Source organism: Dromaius novaehollandiae, chromosome 5 (assembly GCF_036370855.1).
Source record: "Dromaius novaehollandiae isolate bDroNov1 chromosome 5, bDroNov1.hap1, whole genome shotgun sequence".
Lineage (NCBI taxonomy): Eukaryota > Metazoa > Chordata > Aves > Casuariiformes > Dromaiidae > Dromaius > Dromaius novaehollandiae.
In genome coordinates, this window is record NC_088102.1 from 43,483,689 (window position 1) to 43,505,532 (window position 21,844).

A 21,844-nucleotide genomic window follows, 5' to 3' on the forward strand; every position below is an offset into this window, starting at 1 on the left:
GTCACGTCCGAAGATGTCAAACTCGAGGCCTGGAGCGGGGACGGCCCGAGGCAGCCGGAGCAGGACGGCCCTCAGCGCGCCCCGGCTCTGGCCTAGGCCGTGGACTTCGTTTGCCCGCTGCATGATGCAACCCGGCGGTTAACGCTCCGGCTTCTCCCGGCACGCGCTCTTCCCCGTCGGCTCCCGGCTCTGTGAAGTCACGGTCTGGCAGCGAGCTCCGGATGGTCATGGGCACCCGCTGGCAAGGCGCTGCTTGTGGCGCTGGGGTCATTGCTTCAGAAGTACCAGGCTAGGTGTATACGAAACACAGTTTGGTGTCCTGTTTGCACCGGTAAATACATACACTAGGAAAAGCCACGCTAAGGCTGTGGTATAAAGTCTAAACCAGTTTCACTGCAAACACAGTGTCAATACAATTTCTGTTTCAATTAATACGTTATTTAACGTTATACCTTCTTTTTGTTACCCTACTGCTGATCCTGTGTGGTAAATTTCAGTCTCAGCAGTGTCATTGTATGTGATAACAATCAACTTTTTTAGATTATATTGTTGTATACAATATAGCAATCAATTTCTTTAGATTGTTTTTTCCTTTGCACATATAAGACAGTGCAAGTCAAGTTCTTTCATCCTGTAGTGAAACATCTTTATATGCATTGTTAGACTTTTACTTTTCCATCATACAAATAACTGTATTATTCAGATTTACACAGCACACCTGATATGCCTCACCACCTATACATCACCAAACCTCCATTTGACGTTATTCAGAAATGATGCGTTTGTGTCGTCATTCCTTTAATGTGTATGTGTAAGAGTATGCTATGATATCCTGGGATTGATAAAGTAGTGAGCAGACAGGGAAAAGAACAAGAAGAAGGGCTATAGCTCGAATCTTTCCCCATCTTTTACAAATGATTCCTTTAATTCTGGACTTCTAGTCCATCTCTTGCATGTATATCTTAAGGTTTCTTAAAATACTGCCTTGCGTTTCATGACTATTTAAATTAGCAAGTTTTGTTCCTTTTGGGTATAATGTAATTAGGTGTAAAGTCTGCAACAAGCATGCTACTTGACAAGCTAAATTATGTGCTAGTGATTGGTCTAGATGGCAAGAATAAAAATGGTCCTCGTAGGGTTCCCTTGGACATAGTTCCCTTTTCATGAACTGGGGTAGAGGGCGGGAAAAAACAAACTAAAAACAAATCATCCATGCAGTTTGTATCCTGTGCATACAGAGAAAGAAAGAGGAGCAAAGGCAGTGGCAGTGTATCAGGGTAACCGCTGATGTTGTTATATGACTTGTAATGCAGAAAGTATGGATGCGTCATCAGAGATCTTCAGAAATGCTCTTCACAGCTCTTCTGGGACAAGACTTAACCTCTGCTGAACAGTTAGACTGGTTGGTTTCCCCTGGTCATTTTTGTATTAGTTTAAACATGGGAACTGAGCTGTGACTTGCCAACTTCTGTGTTTGGTAGCTTTATATGTATCTTTTAAGGTATTCTGTGATTCACTTACATATATGCTTCTAATAAAATTTATGGAGAGCTGTGTAGCTTTTTTCATAATAAATTGGGCCCCATCTGTGACTGCTATTTCTCCAATTGGAGAATCCAAAGCTGGTGTCTACTGGCTCTGCAGCTCTATATTTAAAAGCTATTAAAAGGTGGAACTGAGATCAATGAAATGCTACCTCATTCCTTGGAAAGCAATAAGAAACATTGCCACAAAAGTAAGGTAGTAAAGTACTGCATATAGAATAGTATCTAATTTTAACTGGATTTCATTAGAATTTCAATTGTAATGTTTCATTACATTAGAATTTCAATTGTAATGTTTCATTACATGCAATTAAAATTGCTTCTTTTTTCATTTCAAATTGAAAAGGTGAAAACTTGCTCTTCAGTTTCATATACATGTCTTTTATTCATTCGATTTGAATTTAATGGAAACAGAGGCCTTTAAGTTCATATGAAATATCTTCCTTTTTTTTTCTTTTTTTAAACAATAATGTCTTGTATATCAATTTTGTTTAAAAGACTTCCTGCCCTAAGAAAAAGACAATATGGCAATTACATTTGGATTTAAGACCAGGCATATAGGGTACTGTAGAAAAGGGTTGTCAGTGTAACTATATTATCAAGACAAGCTACAAGGTGGGGGAGAGAGGGAAGATGAGCGTATAGTTCTCCAAGCGAAATGCCAGTTAAAACTCTTCAATACCACCACAGTTGTCTGTTAGAGATTTTGTCTATAAAGAAACTGACAAAAAATACACCCCTTAACTGATGCTACTGTATGCTAATATAAGTTTTCTGTATAAATCTTGACTTAATCTGCTGTGTAGATGTGTATGTCTGTATGTCAAGGGTTATCTTGGAGATGTTACTACTACTGAGGCAAATTCTTGCACTGTTCTGCTGTTCTGGTGAGAGTTGTGTGTCTCAGTTTTGAATTTCTTCAAGAAAGAAAAGTACCTTGGTAGTTCTTACTAGTCTTGATAAGCTGGTATCAAAATATAAAGCATGAAAAGACCAGGGGAAAAAAAACAGAAAACTGCCAAGACTGTGAGGGAGCTTAAAATCATGTAGAAAGTTATGTTCTCACTCTCCTGGCTTCAGTTTTTAATTCTGCTGTATGTATAAGACTTTCCGTGATGGAAATAGGCATATGAGAGATGCATATTTTCCTGTGTACGCTGGATTTCAACCTTTTGTCCACTTAAAACAAGAGTTAAAAGGAGGAGAAATGAGAAATTGTGCTTTTGTTTGCTGAAGCACTTGGACGAGTGACTGTGCTCACCTGCTCGCTGATAACACTGAGTATATATGCTGCTAGCATGTAGTGAGTGAAACCATTTGAATTCGTTTTACCTTGTTAATTTGTCTTGCATTTGCCGTAACCTAAGAAGAGGTACCGTGGATTAGCCGATATGTTGTACCTTATACCCCCCCCCCCGGTAGCTTGCTTTTTTTGTATGTGCCCTTGGTTAGGAATGTTACTATTTACTGTAACATTTGTTGTCATTGTTAGGTGTAAAGAGGAGAAAAAGTAATCCTCTGGGCCTTGCCTGAGATGTAGTAATGCCACTGAGCAAAGAGGGAGTGGGGCAGCTAAAAGAAAAAGACTCTTGGAGGAAAAGTCCTCCTTAAACCAGCCATACAAAGCTCGCAGCAGGGCAGGAATGCGGAGCTGTGCACCTGCTGCTTGTGGGGCTGCTGGTCTACATCGATATTGGTTGGACAGCAAAAGCTTGTGGGACTTCCATTCAGAAGCAGACAGTAGGTATTTGTTTAAACTAGGAAAGTCTGCTTTTAAAGCTAAGCTGCTTCGTGAAAGCAGTATATTTACTGTTTGGTTGCTGCAGGTCAGTGGGCATAAACTTGGAAACCTTGTTATAAAATATAACTCTGCTTTCTGAAAATGGCCTTGGAGGATTCTTCCCTAAAGCTGGGTGTTTATTTACTGGCTAGATGTTCTAATGGACTGACCTGAAAAACAAAAAAACCCTCACACTTACAGTAACATTGAACTAAGCAATGTGATGTAAAACAGAATGAGGAGGACTTCTTAAAAATGAGCTTAGATCTTTAAAAAATATATCATTTTGAAGGTCTGAAGGTCATTTACATGAAGTCGAGAGCTGATTTCAAAATGCACTGGCAGTATTTTACTTGTTCCTTTAATAATTTAAAGGGCCACATGATACAATTAGTTTCTGCATGAGCTTATGATTAAGTAAGAATGTTAAAGAATTAGGTGCCGGCCTGCCAGCTAGTACACCTGCTATTGGGATCCTGAGGCTAATTTCCTAAACTGTTACTACTTTGGGGGAGAGGAAAGGAGGAGAGAGAAGGCAAACAACTCTACTAAATTTGATACTGAAACTTAGTATGATATTGAAGTACATTAGTAAGGAAGTCATGACAGCAGAACCATTACTCAGCAGTATCCAACCATTTTACCACCTGTAACATGATTATCTAAACGTTATCACCAGCAATAAAAAACATTTTGAAAATCAGTATTTCTGCAGTCCTCCTTAAACTGAGTAGGCAAAACTGTAGGTTTGTATCAAAAATGGCAAAGAAAAGTGGAACGAATGTCATCGCCATTTAAACCTGCTGAAACAATGTCTTTGATTTCCTGGACCCTTTTACCTACTTTAGTGGATAAGGCTGTTGTGTGCGTCTCATTTGTTTTGTTCCCATCTTCTGTCACTTCAGCGTTTGAGCAATTTTAGCCATTGGAAGTCTTTGTTTCTTAAAACTTGTAATAGGAACGAAAGAGTAGAGAATAAAGAGATAGCTGTCAGCTTCCTTTATTACTACTTTGATCAGCAGAGAAGCACTGTGCAACTGTTAGCATGTAAATAAATGAAAGGCAGAATTAAGGGGTTGAACTACTCTCTATGGCTGTATAACACTTTTACTGAATTTGTTTTGGGCATTGTTTTTACATTTGAGACTATTGTTAAGCTCTCTTGTTTTTCCTTGGTTATTCAGTAGGCGAGAGACAGGTGGGTAACTTTTTTGAGGAGAATGCTGATTAACATTGTATATACAGGAGCCTCTTGGGGAAATTAAAGTGGAAAACAGGCAGAAGTTTCCATCTTTTTCTTTGGGTAGAATATAGATTACTTTTACTATGCAAGCACAAGGAGGACTTTGTTAAATGTAGAAATGTGAGGTTTCCTGATCTGAGAAATAATACTTACGAACACAATTATTTGCCAAAAGTATGGATGAGTCAGGTATTTAGCACATCTCATAGTACACAAAAAAGGCAATTTAATGTATTAAAATACTGAATGAAAACTCACTTTTTGCCGTTACCGCAGTCATTGCAGATCGAGGATGTTATTGCTGGCTTTCACAGATGCGTGGGAACTCTGTGCAGTATGAATGAGCCGCTCCAGAGGAAATGCCTTGGTTTTCCAATTAGCAAACACATCTGCTATGGTCATCTTTTCATAGGTTCATTTTATCTTGCAAATAAGGAAATGGTATTCTGCTGGGTTATCTCTCTAAGCTGTCTCCCTGTAGAGCCAGACGAGCACCAGTGCCTGCGCAAAGGAGCGGCAATGGTGTGGGCTGGTGGCAGCGCTGACAGACCAGCTCTTAGGCAAGCACATCTGAGCAGCTAGAAAAGTATCCAGTTAATCAGTTTAGACCAGGAATATGACCGTATTTGTTCTGCCTCTAACCTGTTTGCTGTCTTGTAATTAAAAACTTTTTTTTTGTTTTTTTGTTTTTCCTGTTAAGCTTGTACAGTTTTGAGGGCAAGTGTGGTCAGGGTGAAAAAGAGCCTGGCAAACCTGTTAGTTTCCCCAGAAGCAGTGAAGCCCCATAAGGCCATGTGTGCTCAGTGCCCCTTCAGGCAGGTTTCTTTCCTGCAGTGCCTCAAGGGCAAGCAGTGTTACCAAATGTTGACTTTCAGGAAGGACGTTCTCTGCAAAGGGCAGACAGCTGAAAGGTGCCTTATGCTTCTGAGCAAAACCTTAAAGCATCATACTTACACGTGACATTTTGGCTGGGAGACTAAAATAATATGATAGTCATGTAACACATGCTAGTTCTTGTTTACAGATGTACTTTCAAATGCAGTGATAAAAGGTGTCCCCGTATTCTGTTTCTGGTGTGATATGAGGGATTGTATCAGGCCTCTATATTATTTTTACTGGTGATGTGAAAGAAAACCACTTTCACCTTCTTGGTGTCCTTTACTATCCCCTCCTATAAAGATTTCTTCTGTCAGAGGCACAAGGTTAACACTTCTTCTCTTTTCCTAACCTCTTTACTTTCCTCATGGTCCTGTGTGTTGGAAGGCAGTCTTTGAGTTACTTTTTTTTCAGGTGGGTGTTAAGGAATAAGACACACACAGATGAAAACTTCAGAAATAAATAAGGGCTTGGAAAACATGAATCTTAATCCCCTTTTCATAGGGAAGGCTTTCAGGTGCTTTGTTCTGGCTGTTAACCTCTGCTGAAAACAGATATAACAGAGGTCATTCATTCTGTTTTTGTCAGGTGTAAGAAGATCTAGCATATAGAAAATTGAACCTAGATAGCTTCAGTCTAAAATTCATTTTCAGATGACGGTTGCTATCCTGTCTAAAATTTCTGGGCTGCTGTTCTTTCTTCTGTATGACTAAAGACTTTGAAATGAGGCTAGGTGTTTTTTCTGTTAAAAAAAAGGTGCTCTTGTTCAACCACAGCTATTAGGCTCAAGGTAGTAATCAGTTAATCATAGCTTTTTGTAATCTCGGGAATTCTGAAAGTGGTTTGTAGTTTTCAAGGATAAGAGACTTGAAAAAAGTTAGTCACTGATTTTTGGACTGTATACATAGAGCAATTTGAAGACCTTAAAGCTTAGTTTATGTTTTCACATGTATAAGCTTAAAACAGTTTAATAATTGAACATATATATAATGTTTTGGAGTAAATGAGAGTGTGAAGTTTGCTTCAGGTTTTGTGTATTTTAAAAATATGATACAAACCAGAAGAATGCTTTAGAAGAACAGGTAATCTAATAAATCGTTCAAAAGCTGATCGTTTTATTTTTGTTCTCCACCAGAGACAAAAGCTTAAGCTGAAGGCCTTCATTTGTTAGTAAATATTATCCTACTTAGGGCATTGACAGCACTTTCATTTTTACAGGAACAGTTTTGAATTTTGAAATAAATGTATTTTAAAATTATCTTTCTCACTATTACTGTAACAATCATTAAGACATCTTTTGTAATTGAAGAAAAATAAAAGTGCAGTTGACAGAGCAATAAAATGTTTTGGTAGCTTTGTCTGTAATGTATGCATGATGCAAATGCGGTGGGTTGTTTTTTCTTTTTTTGAGAATCAAATCCCAAGGGCATGTGAAGGTAAAAATCAGGAAGGAAACTTTTATTAGTTAAGAACCAGAAAGCTAGAGTGATGTGTTTTAAATTTGTAATTGGAGAAAGCATATAATAAATTACAAATCATGTATTACTTTTTCAGTAATATTGATAGTTGAATTATAGATTGGAAGCTTTTTTGGTCAAGTATTTGTAGCTTGTTTGTGCAACAGGTAGCCGTTTCTGGGTGCTGTGAGAGAAACGCTGCTTTTGAATAAAGGAAGGGTCCTAGAAGTATTCTGTAGACTAAGCTGTGGATTGAATTGTAAAAACATAAAAGATATTTTCAGTGTTCTTATTTGGAGTAGCTTTATATATATGATTCAACTTAAAAATAATCACCTAATTACTTGCATTTGTTTTATATGATACATGGCTGCCCTCACTATTCAGAACGTTATCTTTAACAGTGATGAAAGTTTACTTGAGGTGTTCAAGGACTGGATTCATTGTACTTTGTGTTTCTATGTCATTGTTTGCTAAAGCATTTGGATTATCATACTAGGTCAGAGCAGTGCTCATTCCAATCAAAATCTATCACAAATTCATAGAAGACTAAGAATCTAATTTTTGGCTATGTTAATATTGTGCTGGAAATCTTAGTGTAAGTTTCTGTTTCTTCAATATACTTGTTAACTGCAAACCAAAGCTTGTTGATGGGGATTTTAAAATAAAGTTTTAGTTTAAAATAATAGGCAGTGGGTATTGTCTGCTCATCTAGTTCTTTCTTTTCAAAGGTGGTGATGATAATGATATTTCTTCCTAACAGTTGCGTGTTTGGAGGCATCTGTGCATGAGGAGAAGTTTGTTCTATGGCCTCAGAGCTGGGTGCCAGGGAGGATGGCAGCTGCTCAGAGCTGGCAAAACCCCTTTATCTACAATATCTGGAGAAAGCTCTGCAGTTGGATCAGTTCCTACGACAGACCTCTGCCATCTTTAACAGGAATATATCCAGGTACCAAAAGCTTTTCTGTTTTCATTTGGGAATAATGAGGAAAAGCAAGCATATTTTTAGCATTGTTCCAAGGCAACACCATAGTAAGGGTTTAGTAGTGACTTGTTCGGTATAATCTTTATTGCTGTAAAGATTTTGCACTGTTCCTTCTCTTACCTCACATTGATAAGTCTGCATGTTGCCAGCCTGGATGCAAACTGGCACAGTCTTCTAAAGCTGTTTTTCATAGTTGAATGGCCAAAAATTTCTTCATCTGCAGAAAGTAGGATGAACAAGTACTGAGTTGATCTTTCAGGGAACTGGCCCATAACCATAAGTGAAATGCAAAGACCATTGTGAGATGCAGAATTTATGTGGAAGAAAGTAAGTTCTGCCGTTGAGAAATGAGTCATCAAAGTGAAGTTTCTATCCCAAAGCAATTTACTTTCAGTTTCGTTAGTGTTTTGGATTGGAACGGTAAAGTCACAGGACTGAAAACTGGGTGGGTAATAGATAATGGGTATATTACAGGCACGTAATAAGATACACATAAGGAGTAGAAAAAGTAGGTGCTGTATATTTTTTGTATATACAGTAGTGTTGAGACTGGCAATATTGTACTTTAGTTTGACTCAACACTGCAGTTTATTGCTTAGTTCAGACTTCTCAAATTAAGTACCTAGTTAGAGACTGAGGGTGCAGTTTGGTAGCGTAGCCAGGCTGGCCTGATGATTAACTGCTACTGAAAGGGTTTAACCAGAAATTATTAACAGCAGTATTTCCAATGTGTACAATTATGTCTGAGACCTTCTTAATTTTCAAACCTTAGAAAAATGGCCACACGTAAGAAAAAGTCCTAGGGATATTCTGTTTTGAATATTTGCCTCTCATTTTGACCATATTGTGTATCTTATTGCAGTGATGAAAGTGAAGATGGATTGGATGACAATCCTTTGCTCCCTCAGTCTGGGGATCCCCTGATGCAAGTTAAGGAAGAACCTCCAAACTCTTTGCTTGGGGAATCTTCTGGAGCAGGAAATTCCGGGATGTTGAACACTCATTCCCTGAATGGAGTACTGCAGCCAGGTAGGCATGCACTAGGTTGAATCTCTGCTTACTTTGGGATAAGATGGGAAAAGTTTTACTTCTTAAGAATTTTTTTTTTCCTCTGAACAGAACCAAAGTCTGAAAAGGGGAGCTTTTATAACTTTTCCAAACTGAAGAAGAGCAGAAAGTGGCTGAAGGTAAGCATATTGGGAAGAAATGTGGCTGTTATTAAATATGTGAGTAGAGCCCAAGTAACACCCTGCAGACAGTGATAAATGAGTGGTTCCATGTTGTCATCCACTGTGGATCATGAAGACCCAAACATGTAAGCAAGCAGACAGCAATAAGAAAATGCGTTGAGCTCTGGTCAGAGTATTATCAGAAATGTAATTTCCAAATACAGTAAGTTTTTGTGGTCATCTTGATAGTCCTCTAATTTTACTTCACATTTACTGCTGAGAGCTTAGGAAGCTAGACTTATGTGTTTAAGAGCTGCTTTAAGATTATGTGGTGTCATCTTAACTGATGCAAAATCTCACATTGAAAAAAATGTATGAGTGACTATAGAGATATGGTAATATTTTGTAGGTCACTGAAAAGAGGGCTCCAAAGGAATTCTTTTCTCCTACACTGTGTTGGACTCTTTACTGCACTAATTTTTGCTGTAAATGGAGCTAGTGTCCCTTGCTAAGAAAACAGGAATGCTTTTATATACATTAAAAACACCTACCAAAAAAAAGCGTTCTACAGAGGCCTTCTCATCTTGGAAAGGGAAAGAAAGAGTACATGACAGTAGATAATAAATATTGTATTAGGTCTTGCGTAGAACAAGATAAAATTATAGTCTCTGCAGATTTGATGCTTTCATTTCCATTGTGTAACAATGGACAGTAGTCTTCTCTGTTTTGGTGAGCACTGCATTTTAGTTAAATTTCACAATGAGTGTACATTCAGAAACTTGAAGTGGTTTTAGTACACGGTACAAATTAGGATGACCTATTATGAAAAATATTAAATAGACATATGGGACTCAGCCGAATATTTGTTTCTAAGCTGAACTCAGTACAAGGTCCAATGAGGAAGAAAGGACAGAATGGAATGGTGGCTTTATGCGGTCTTTGCATCTTCATTGTAATGTAGACTCCTCTAATGAAAATTAAGTCATTTTAAGAAACCATTTTGGCTGCTTGTCATCCCCCAAGGCTCTTTGTAGCAATGAAGTACAAGGAAGGGAATTTTGTGATGTATGTGCTTTGCATTATTTGTCCTGCTATTGTCCCACTTCCAGCTGCATGCCTTGCATCAGGTCTGGCTCTTGTCTGACCTCTTGGCAATCTGATTTAGCACACTAAACTGACAGAAAAGTACCTCCCCAGCCATCAAAAAATACCTGTATTAGATTAGCTGCTACACAGTACTATATCTCAAAAAGCTGTTTGATATTTGAGGCATTTCAGACGGGAGACACTTTGTAAATGCTAAGGCCTGTGGCCTTAATTAGGTAGAGGCTCAAGAGTATTCTGCTTAAATAAACAGTTTGGTATAGGGACTTGCGATTGTTAAATTAGTCTGTTTATTCTTTTCAGAGTATCCTTCTGAGTGATGACTCCAGTGATACAGATTCACCAAGTGATGAGGATGGAGAGGAGGAGGAAGAATTTTCTCTTTCAAGGGAGGAGCTTCACAATATGCTGCGATTACACAAATATAAGAAACTGCATCAAAGTAAATATAGCAAAGACAAAGAGGTAAATATCCAGATTTTTTGTATTTCCTTGGTTTCCTTTGTAAGTGCTTTTTTTGACTCCTCTTACATTTTTCTGAAAAAGTTATAATTGGAGTGGAAAATATCCTGGTTTTTGGTAGTCTAGAAGAATCTAGCATCAGTTTAAGACAAGGGTAATTTAATTAATTACACACAGATTAGAAAGTTGCTGATCCCTTACACTGAGAATCTCTCCAGTTATGTAGACAGTACTGGTACCTGTGTGTATATAGCTTCCACAGTGCTCTGCCTGTTCACTGGAGCAAGAAGGCAAGAACTGGGTAATATATATGAAAACTGAGGTGCTGTAGGGTAAATGTTAATACAAGTAGTAGCTGCACTATTCAAGACTAAAATCGTGTATTTAAACCTGAAGCACTACACTTGCATAATCATTGGCTGGGAGAGGTAAGGTGATGTTTACTTTATTGAAAGGGAGTTCCTAGTTTTCTTCCTACTGTTTTCTCTGGATCTTTTGGGTTTTCCATGCCTTTCTATTTTTCTTTCTTACCTCTCTTTCCTGTTTTAGATTTTCTTCTCATATTTTCATTTTCTTCTCTTCCTTACAAGAAAATGTCTGCTGATGCATTTCTGCGTTTTTCTTAATATCAGGCCAAGTTTCTGTGACCATTCTAATAATATATTCCTTCCTATTGTAAGGGATTTTGCAGACATTTTTGTTGCTATTTTGAATTTCACCAGAAAGTGAGACTCAGATAAAGGAAGTCATCCTATTTGACTATCAGAGGATGTGTCTGAAATAAATATTTGCCTTCTTACCTTGTATTCCTTGGAAATTTCACCAGAAAAGTGAAGAAATAGAGATTTCCCACGCAAGCCATTGCTTCTGTCCACATCATTTTCTTGTTTACTCATTAAGTTGTAAACCCAGATTGTGTTAGCTTCTTGAAATATTACATAATTACAAAAATATTCATATACCCAATTTTCACACAGGTTACAACTTTTGTTAGATTTTACATCAATGTTTATTTCCAGACTGCTGAGAAGTAATATTCAGTGGAAATAACCAGAGTATTTTCACAGCAGCATTTTACATTTTACATTTACGGGGAGGGGAGGGGAACCCACATCTATCTAAAACATTTTTTTTATTAATAGTTTACTTTCTATTCTGATGTTCCCACTTTTCAATAATCTTTGATTAACTTAGTAGTATGCTCAGGTGTAAACAGTTAATTAAAGAGACTACAGTTCAAAAATTTCCCTGTTTATATGTAACTTGTATATGGTTCTTTAATATTTTAGTTGAATAACACTTGGAAAATACTGACTTTTTTTTAACAATTGCAAAAAAATACTGGAGTGACTATACTTTGGTTGATAATCTGAATGTTAAAGTTATTTGTTCCTGTGGAAATGCTTTAAATGCCTTTCATCTAACCCAGTCCTCTGACATTTTATGATATGATAAATAGAGCAGATATGTAATATAGGAATGCAAGCAAAACAAATAGGAAGTCCTCAGTTGGGCCACTACATGTACTGTGCTTCTTGGTGGGTAGCACCCACATGTGAAAGGATAGAACGGTATGATTTGAAACAGTAAGGCTCGCTGCCTGCTCTTCCTCTTCTACGTACCTGGGGGGGTTTGGTTCCCTCTGTAGAACTTTGGGGGGTACCTCTGGATCAGTGGGTTCACTTTGGGCACTTCATGATCCTTGATAACAATGCTAAATACAGAGAAGCACATATTTTTTGATCTCTTATTTATGATCAAGATCTGAACTTGTTTACTTGCCATCTCTGTTATCTGCTGTATCTGTTTTCCATTTTCATGCTTATTTATATCCACCTCAGTTGCAGCAATATCAGTACTACAGTGCAGGACTGCTCTCGACGCATGATCCTTACTATGAGCAGCAGCGCCACCTGCTAGGACCCAAGAAAAAGAAGTTTAAAGAAGAGAAAAAAATAAAAGGTAAAGTCACTTGTGTTTTTAACTGATTCTTTTCCACAGGATTTCCTTCCAATAAACATAAGTGTACAAAGCCTCTAGTTGACAGATGGAAAGCTAATGTCCAGTCTGTCAAAGAAAAATTATCAGAAAACACTGTGCTTTATCTTCTGTCTTCCAGAAAGCTAGGGTGAAAAAAAGAGCCTGTCTTGAAAGTTCATGGCTTTAGATTTTCTTTATGGACCTCTGGATCTAGAATGAAAGTATCATAGTATTATCGTTTTATAGCCTGCTTCATTTCTTGGCAATGTTTTGGAATCCACAGATGCTGTTGCATATCATGATCCATTTGCTCAGAGTTTTTAAAACATGATAGTTCCTTGAAAAGAATAAGAAATGACCCAGTACCTGATACAGTTATTCCTGGATGTATGATTGTAGTGAACAAGAAATGATAGGGAATGAGACTGTTTTCTGGAAATGAGAGGGAACTGGAAATTGATGTCCAATGTGAATTAAAATAGAATTACTTCTGTAACCTCTCAGCTGGAGTTTCTCAGATGCATGTTTGTCAGGAAGTACAGTTTCCTTTCTTGATTGAGCTGGCAGCAGCTGTAAATCTGTAAGGAAGCAGGAAGAGAAGGTTGTGAACTGTCAATGTAAAGTGAATTCTCTCTAGTGTAACTACTTAAAGTTCGAGATGTGTTTTAAGGAGGCTATTTTGAGCTTCCTTCCTTCCTTCCTTCCTTCCTATCTTCCTGCAACTTCCTTTAACCGTGTATGTTTGTCTTCACTAATCTTGTAGTATCCATGGTTTTGCATACTCTCAAAGAGTATTTTTAATATTTGATATCAGTATCTGGTAGTTCCTTCTGAAAATGGTGTCTGTAGTAAGTCATAACATGGAGCGCTGTCTCAACTGATGATGAGTTTGGTTTCAGACTGAATGCTGATCTTGTTATCTTTAAGTATCTTTAAGTAGAATGTTACCACAGAGCAAAAAACATTATACCAGATCACAGATATTTTAACTTTTAAGGCATGTTTCCCTGCATGATAGATTTGCATTTCACCACTCTATTAAACAGGAAAATCATTCAATTACAAAGTAATCGGGAAATATCTGATGTGATGAATGAATGGTGCCAGAACTGGTGCACATGGATAAGTTTTTGTTGTTGGTGGTGGTTCCACATGTAAATTAGCTAGGATAGCTTAATCGGGAAAGACAGTTGACTAAATGTGGAAAAAAGTTAGAAAAGAAAGCTTCCAAAAGTTGGAAAAGAAACTAATTTTGTGATCATTGTTCCCATGCAGGAAAGCTGAAAAAAGTAAAGAAAAAGAGGAGACGGGATGAAGAGCTCTCTTCAGAGGAATCGCCACGCCGCCATCATCACCAGACCAAAGTTTTTGCCAAGTTTTCTCACGATACACCACCACCAGGGGCCAAGAAAAAACATTTGACCATTGAGCAACTTAATGCCCGTCGGCGGAAAGTGTGGCTTAGCATAGTTAAAAAGGAGTTGCCGAAGGTGAGCTTGGCTAGTGGCACTGGATCAGTGATGTTGAAAAGAAAGTGAAATAGCAGATTAACTTAGTGGGGTATTAACATGTGGAGAAACAGAGTAAAGTGAGACATGATTTTCTGTTGGACATCAGTGGCCAAACTGATGCTCTGTAATCCATGAGCAAAGTGTAGTTCTGATTACTTATCACCAATGATATCTAAGTGGGTCATACAGTGCTTTGCTGCTGCTTTCGTTTGGCTGTCCAAACGTTTTCTCTGAACAGTACAGTAAACTCCATTAGATACTTGTACTAACCTTGCAGCATAGCAATGTAGAGCAACCCAATATCTAGGTCTTGCCTCAAGTTCGGGAGAGGAATGTTTCAGTCACTATAGCATGAGTATTTTTTGAAACTTCCCATTTCAGAAAACAGTATTTGGATCATTTACAGAAGGACCTTTAGGCACATTTGTAATAGGAAGCTGTGTTTGCTGTCATTAGTTCTCTGAGAGGTGATCAGAGTGGATCTTATGACCTGCTTTTTGAAGTCTGCAGTAACAGACTTTGAATTTTTAGGAAACTGAATATGAGTGATGGCTTTAATATCCTTTATGAACTCATAAACCAGGCAAAGGATATGCCCAGTGTGATAGACCTTCCTTTTTCAAAAGACTAATTTCGATCACATGAGGAATGTAAGATCTGCATTTATTCTTAACTTCTTTGGAAAATATCAGAAATACCCTTTCTTTTTTTTCTTTCTTTTTTCCAATGATAACAGCAGAATAGGAGAACCCTGCTTTGCAAAAGCAGTAATTAAAGAAATCATCCTGAAAAAGCAGGTGTTTAACATACTTCCTTTAGAAGTTGAAATACGTTTAGGTCTGTCTTCAGTAATGAAGGATGAAAGCTGTTTCAGTTGAGAGCAAAAATACTTACAGTACGTGTACGGCTGAGGTTGGCACATATAGCTGCTAAAGACTGGATGATCTTTTGAAGCCATTATTCTTTGAGTGATTTTAAGATGGTGTTCTTTCATAGGCATACAAGCAAAAAGCCTCAGCACGCAACCTTTTCCTAACCAACAGCAAAAAGGTAAGCATTGTTTAGCTTTATACCATTACTTGTATGGTATATAATAAGTAAACTGTAACCTCTTCATGTTTCTTTTGTTTCTTACTGTGCTGATTACACTGGCAGGGCAATATGGGAGGAAGCACCATTTAGAACTAATTTGTCATTTAGTTAAGGTTTTTCATTTTTTAGATGTATCATTGCAGCATGTTTCATAAGCAGCAGATGAAATGGGAAACATGAGCTTCTTTCATGAGATCTTTTTGGCTTTCAGAAGATTTAGTTTGTATGTTTTTAATTTACTGATCTTTGATACAATAAATCAATGAATACAAGCTTCAGTACGCTCTAGCTTTTGGCATGTTTTGGCCACTTTTAGTGGCATCTATCCACTAGCTAGAATTTACTGTTTTGAGCGCTCTTGCTTAAATCAAAGGGGCTCTTCAAAGTATTAAATGTATTAATTTACATAACTATATATAGGAGCAGAGATTAAAAATAGAACAATTTTCTGCTTAAGTTATTGTAAAAGAAATTTATCTCCTCATTGAGGTCTTCTCTGAGATGTGTCATTGTTTATACCTAGAAGGCTTTACTTTAGGAACATTTAGTAATGGCTTTCTGAGCATTTTTGAAGTGTTACACTCAAGTGTCTGACTCATTTATATGGCTAATGAAAAAGTAATGAAGTATATGGCTGAGAATCATCAGAGACAAGAAGATGTAGGAAACTAATTCTGTATATACATTATTAAGAAAGGGAGTATTTTCTGTGAAAGGGATGCAGAAAATAGGGCATGCATGTATATATCTAAGAAACTTAGCTCTGTGTTGGTTCTCTCCTACAGTCCTCTATAGCTAGCTGAGACAAGATTTCTTTGTGATGTCTGGGCAAATAGTCTGATTATTGTATTTGTAGGTATCATAAATTGCACTTTAGCAAGTGAGTGAAGCAGCAGACTTGGCTGTGAAATTCCTCTCTTTTTTTTCCTTATTTTCATTTTGTTTGATCATTTGAAATTTCTGTGTGGCAGAGTTACTGATGTGCAGATTTTACTGGAGAAAAAAGACTGTCATAAACTTCAAAGCCAGATATTTATTGGACCATCATGGCAATGGCATTAATTTATTTATCCTAGAATGAAAAATTACACTCTATTATGCTTTTTTTATGAGATGGTAGGAAAATTGCAGGATACTCACACATTTTTCAGAGTATTAATGTGAGTAGGATTGTGTTCCACCAATATTGCCACTGCTACAGCCTTATTAAAACAGTAAGACAGCATAGTTGCTACAAGAAAATGTCTAGAATGGATGAGTTGGAGGCAGGGCTTGAACTCTGTTTTCCTGAGTCCTTTCAAGGACCTACCCACCAGTGAATATTTTGAGAACCATGCCACTGAAACCGATTTTAGGTTTTGTCTTCTGTATGCATTTCAGGAGGTTTTTGGAAGTTCATGTTCTCTCACCTCATTTCAAAGGTATTAGAGCTGAGGAAAGTATCACAGGTTTTATCTTTTGAAGGATCAGATTTGGCTGTTATTAAAGGATGGCTTTAAATCTTCCCATTTTTCCTCTGTATCTTATTTCTCCCTAGCTTGCCCATCAGTGCATGAGGGAGGTACGTCGAGCTGCTATCCAGGCCCAGAAAAACTGTAAGGAAACTCTACCACGGGCACGTCGTCTGACGAAGGAGATGCTTCTCTATTGGAAAAAGTATGAAAAGGTCGAAAAAGAACATCGCAAACGAGCTGAGAAAGAGGCTCTGGAGCAACGCAAGCTGGATGAGGAGATGAGAGAGGTACAGGAAAAATACCAATTATTGCTAATTGATCTCTTGAGAAGAGACAGGGTTGACCAAATAATTTCTAAATTTGGTTTATGGGCTTTGGATTTTTTTTTCATTTCAGTCGTTTTCCAGCTATATTTTCTGCTATCTTAAAATTCTTTACATAATTCTTCTAATGTAAGCTAGATGTAATAAAAAGCCTTCAAGCTGCACAAGTTCTTTATAAATGAATGAAAATGAAAGAACAAGTTAGCCAAGCAGCATGTGTCTCACTGACATACATAACTCAGTGTTAGCAAGGGCCAGCCTTTTTTGATGGTTTGTACATCATTCTGGATTCACAAGGCAAGCCACATTTTAATTCACACTGACTTTGTTTAACTTTTTTCTGCAGTATACATGACTTAATAATTTTTATATACCTTCTCTGTGAAAGTTACAGAGAACGCTAGAAAAAGTGTTGGGGCATACAGAGTTGAATATTTTTCTGTGATCACTTTTGTGTTGGCCCCTTAAAGGTCAAACTGACTACTTTGTGGACTCTCTTAGGGATTAATTAAGGGTTGAATTTAAGAAAAAAATCTGTTTCTTGCCAGAGTTCTCTGGTGAAGTTATAGTTGTTATCTTACATTTGCAGTGATGAGCTGAGGTGGAGCTTCAGAATACCTTCTGTTTAGTTCTGTGATTAAATCGTGCCTTTGTTTACTGTGTCCTCTCATTCTTACCGTCTCATAAGCATTTTCTGAAGATTTTAACTGACTTAGATTAATACACAGATTTTACTGCAGCATTTTCAGACAAGAGTTTCTACAACATCTTGCTGAACACTGAACATCCCACTCTGTTTGTAGTATCTCAACTAAGCGCTGTTTTACCTGGTTATGCATTTCACGTGTTCTATCAAAATTCTCTTTACTAAGTAAATAATAGAATGTTGGAGTTAGCTACTGTGAGTGTCATGAGAGGGTTTTTTTTTTTTTTTTAACTGTTCAGGTCTTTAACCACAAACATCTATACTCTTGTTTATTTTTGTCAATCTTTTATTTTTTCAATGTAACCAAAAATTTTGAACGTCCTTTTAGTAGATGACAGTGTTCTTTGTCATATTTACAGAGTAAAAAAAAAAAACCTGTTAGTGTACTACAGCTTCATATTTTAATATAGGTGATATAGATGTTTTTGGTGGTAGTTGATGTTTTATGAGCAACCAATAATTTAGCATTCTGATACCACAGTAATGTGCATAATACAATCTACATAGATTAGTTGTTAGTATGTTTTAATTATAATTTAAATATTAAACCTTTATCTTGTTTTTTTTCCCCTTCATCTGTTTTTTTTTGAATGCTTTTCTTTTAGGCCAAGAGGCAGCAGCGAAAACTTAACTTCCTGATCACACAAACTGAATTATATGCACATTTTATGAGTCGTAAACGCGATATTGGACATGATGGAATACAGGAGGAAATCCTACGCAAACTGGAAGACAGCTCTACTCAAAGGCAGATTGATATTGGGGGAGGAGTAGTGGTCAATATCACCCAGGAAGATTATGGTAAGCAATTTATATATGATGCTTCCTGTGCCCTCTTCTGAAGTTTACTGTGCTGTACACATTCTTATGTGAGCCTACAATTTCAAGCACAAAAATCCTTCCGTGTAAGAAGCCCTGCTGTTATTACTGGCATTTATCTGTATGTTAATTTGGGTGGTTACTACTGCAGAGCTCTAACATGGACCTACTGTTTTCAGATAGTAACTACTACAAGGCCCAAGCTCTGAAGAATGCTGAAGATGCTTACCAGATTCACCAGGCCAGGGTATGTATTTTTTGGATCCGTGAAACGAAAGGGAAGGCAGAGTAATTAGTAGGGGCCTAAACCCAGGATTTTTCATAGTGGCCAATTCAAGTCACTCTATCTTAGGTGCCAGACTTGAGTTTGATTGCATTGCCCCTTTGTGACAAGCAGCTAGAAAAACAGAAGACAAAGATTTCGGCAGTGGGAACAGGCTTATTTTCCATTGGTTTGTGGCAGACATCCTATGTTTTAATGTGAAGTGTAAGGCCTTTTGTTATAGAGTTTCTTGATAAGTTAGTATGTTCATCATCTTATGCGTACTTTTCTCTCCTTGTTTAGACCAGATCATTTGATGAAGATGCAAAGGAGAGTCGGGCAGCTGCTTTACGGGCTGCTAACAAGTCTGGTACTGGTTTTGGAGAGAGCTACAGTTTAGCAAACCCATCTATCCGGGCAGGAGAAGACATTCCCCAGCCTACCATTTTCAATGGTAAACTGAAAGGTTACCAACTAAAAGGCATGAATTGGCTGGCCAACCTATATGAACAGGTATCTTAGTACATCTTGCAAATATTTAAAACTTCTGGGGTAATTTAAGTCTTTAGAGTAATCTTGGTCAAAAATAATTTGCTAGTTTTAAAATTAGACCACATACACTGCATTTGTAATGCATTTCTGTAGAAGAGGAAATATGCAAACCACCTATCAGTATTCTTGACTTATTTCGGAAATAACTTTGAATGGAGCATTAATCTCAAGATTCTTTATGTGGATGTTTATGCGACCATTTGCCAGTTAGACCATACACTGAGGAGACTTTGGCTGCCCAGAGTCTCACGCTATTTCAGGCTTTGGTCAGCCTGTAAACTGCAGGCAGCCTTGCCCTTAAGCAGTTTGCAGTGTGATTGCAAAATGCAGACAGGCTGAGGGGAAAAAAATCAGGCCTATAAATGAAAGTGCAGTTTGGGGAAATTAGCTCTTAATAGAACACCTAGGAGACGATAAGGTGTTTTAGACTTGTTACAGTGGGGCTGCTTCCCCTAAACTTGGTGGCAACTGTTCTGCTAGTCCTGTATGGATGAAAAAGCATCAGGGTAAAAGTATTCCTTTGTGGATCTTTTGCAGGGCATCAATGGAATCCTGGCAGATGAAATGGGTCTGGGTAAAACAGTACAAAGTATTGCTCTCCTTGCGCATCTGGCTGAGGTAAATGGATTATGGCTTCTTCTTGGTCAGCATGCTTGATAGAACATGCATATTTTTCCTGCGTTTGAATGAATTACAGATTATAAAGCTTGAATATCTTAAGATGTTTTTTGTCTGTGATATTTCCTTTTGTTTTAAAGCTGCATCTCTAAAAAGATATGTGTATGTGTGTGTATCTCTCTCTCTCGCTCTATATATATTTATATATGTAGCTATATATATAAATATAAGATTATTTTTTCAGAGCAGCACTTTTTCATTCACACTGAATGTGAAAGCCTGATCAGAGAACAGATTGCAGACTTTATGGTTCAGAGTTTTAAAGTTCAAAGACACTTACAGAAGTGAAGCCCAATTTCTGAACTTCATGGTAATCTGTGCGGACTTCCACATTTCAGTATATTTTTCTTAGGCAGCATAGTGATTCTTCTGTGCCAGGGTAGACAGACAAAGCAAAAGAAGTAAAGTGAACTTCTTTATGCAGATATGTTTAAAAAAAAGAAAAAAAGCAAGTCTTGATTGGCATCCGGTCACTTGCCTTAGATAGAGGACATTGCTCAGTTGGACTGAGAACAGACCTATATGTAGTAGTGACTGAATCAGAGTTATCTGCGTCTGTTTATGTTCTTTTTGATACCAGCTCAATGCCACTATCAACCAGAATATCAGAAGGGTGTGCAGAGCACAAGGCTGTTGATCTCACCTGTGTGGAAGAGACAACTGATAGGCTTGTCTCCCTGTGGCACTGCGATTTGAGATTTTGGAAGCCTACACAGGGCTTTTACTTTTGCTTGCTCTCCTTTATGCAGGATCAGTTTATGACCGCCAGTATGCTAATGACTCGATTTTGTTATTGCCATCTAACGTAATGTGATGCAATGAAGCTAAGGTTTCCAATGCTACCTGAAGTCTTTTCTTTCACATAATGACAGGGGCTGTTAGGAATGTGAAAGTAGCAGAAACTTCCAGAAGCAAAGGGGTGAGCCAGTTTGAAACTGGTTGTTCTGGGAACAACTTTGCTGTTGTGAAAGAACTCTTAGTTAAACATTAAATCGACTCTAAGTGATTCTGTATCACCTTGCTGGGTTGGTAGAAGTTTTCGTATGTTGTGTATATGCAGCCATTGTCGTTTAGTAGTTGTAATGCTGTATACACCAGTCTCGGTGTCCTTTACCCCAATTAATTTGTGTGCGTGTGTGTTTTAATGTATACATTTCAGAGAGAGAACATCTGGGGACCTTTTTTAATAATTTCACCTGCCTCTACTCTTAACAACTGGCATCAGGAGTTTGCCAGATTTGTTCCTAAATTTAAGGTAATGAGCATGTACAGGAAAGTTATTTCTGTTGTCTCAAAAGCAAACTGTTTTGTTCTCTTGAGCTCTTTGCCACATCTTAGGGAACTAATTAGCTTGAAATTTGAAGCTCTACAGCTTCTGGCTCTGATTCTGCAATTTCTTCCGTGATCCTGTTTTTCTGGAGCATTCAATTATCCAGGGCTCAAAAATGTTCTTACTTATGTCACATGATGTCATTTTAGAACAGCTTAAAGACACCTTCTTAGTGAGGAATTGAGGTTGGGCAGGGAGTAGACATTCAGCTCTAGTGTGAGGGCCTGGAAGCAGACACAAGAATAGTATTTCAGTCTTACATGCGTCAGGGTTAGAGCGGTGGTTTTAGTTTTTCATAGCAATCTGAGTTTATCTGAGGATAAAGTTTTTATATAAACAAAAACAGAACTCTAAACAGATCAGAGAAGATATAGTTGTTATTAAGGAAAAATAGAAGAACCATAAGCATGCAACCAGTAATGAAGAAAAAGTGAGGCACAAAAAGATAAGGCCAAAAAGATAAGAGGAGGAAAAAAAAAAGGTCTTTAGGTACATTGTGAATTGGGAAAAATAGTAA

General features: G+C 37.6%; 1 protein-coding gene across 2 annotated transcripts in view; it reads left to right on the forward strand.

Moving 5' to 3' along the window:
• INO80 (INO80 complex ATPase subunit) overlaps positions 1–21,844 on the forward strand; it is a 70,794-nt gene that overhangs the window by 1,199 nt on the left and 47,751 nt on the right. For both annotated transcript variants that reach the window (XM_026095687.2, XM_026095688.2), the window contains exons 2-14: positions 7,664–7,849; positions 8,748–8,914; positions 9,005–9,072; positions 10,462–10,623; positions 12,462–12,582; positions 13,876–14,090; positions 15,108–15,161; positions 16,741–16,944; positions 18,292–18,487; positions 18,685–18,752; positions 19,071–19,280; positions 19,857–19,937; positions 21,157–21,252. In XM_026095687.2, the coding sequence (XP_025951472.1) occupies positions 7,707–7,849; positions 8,748–8,914; positions 9,005–9,072; positions 10,462–10,623; positions 12,462–12,582; positions 13,876–14,090; positions 15,108–15,161; positions 16,741–16,944; positions 18,292–18,487; positions 18,685–18,752; positions 19,071–19,280; positions 19,857–19,937; positions 21,157–21,252 (1,785 nt within the window). In that variant the 5' untranslated portion in view covers positions 7,664–7,706. The remainder of the gene's footprint in view (positions 1–7,663; positions 7,850–8,747; positions 8,915–9,004; positions 9,073–10,461; positions 10,624–12,461; positions 12,583–13,875; positions 14,091–15,107; positions 15,162–16,740; positions 16,945–18,291; positions 18,488–18,684; positions 18,753–19,070; positions 19,281–19,856; positions 19,938–21,156; positions 21,253–21,844) is intronic.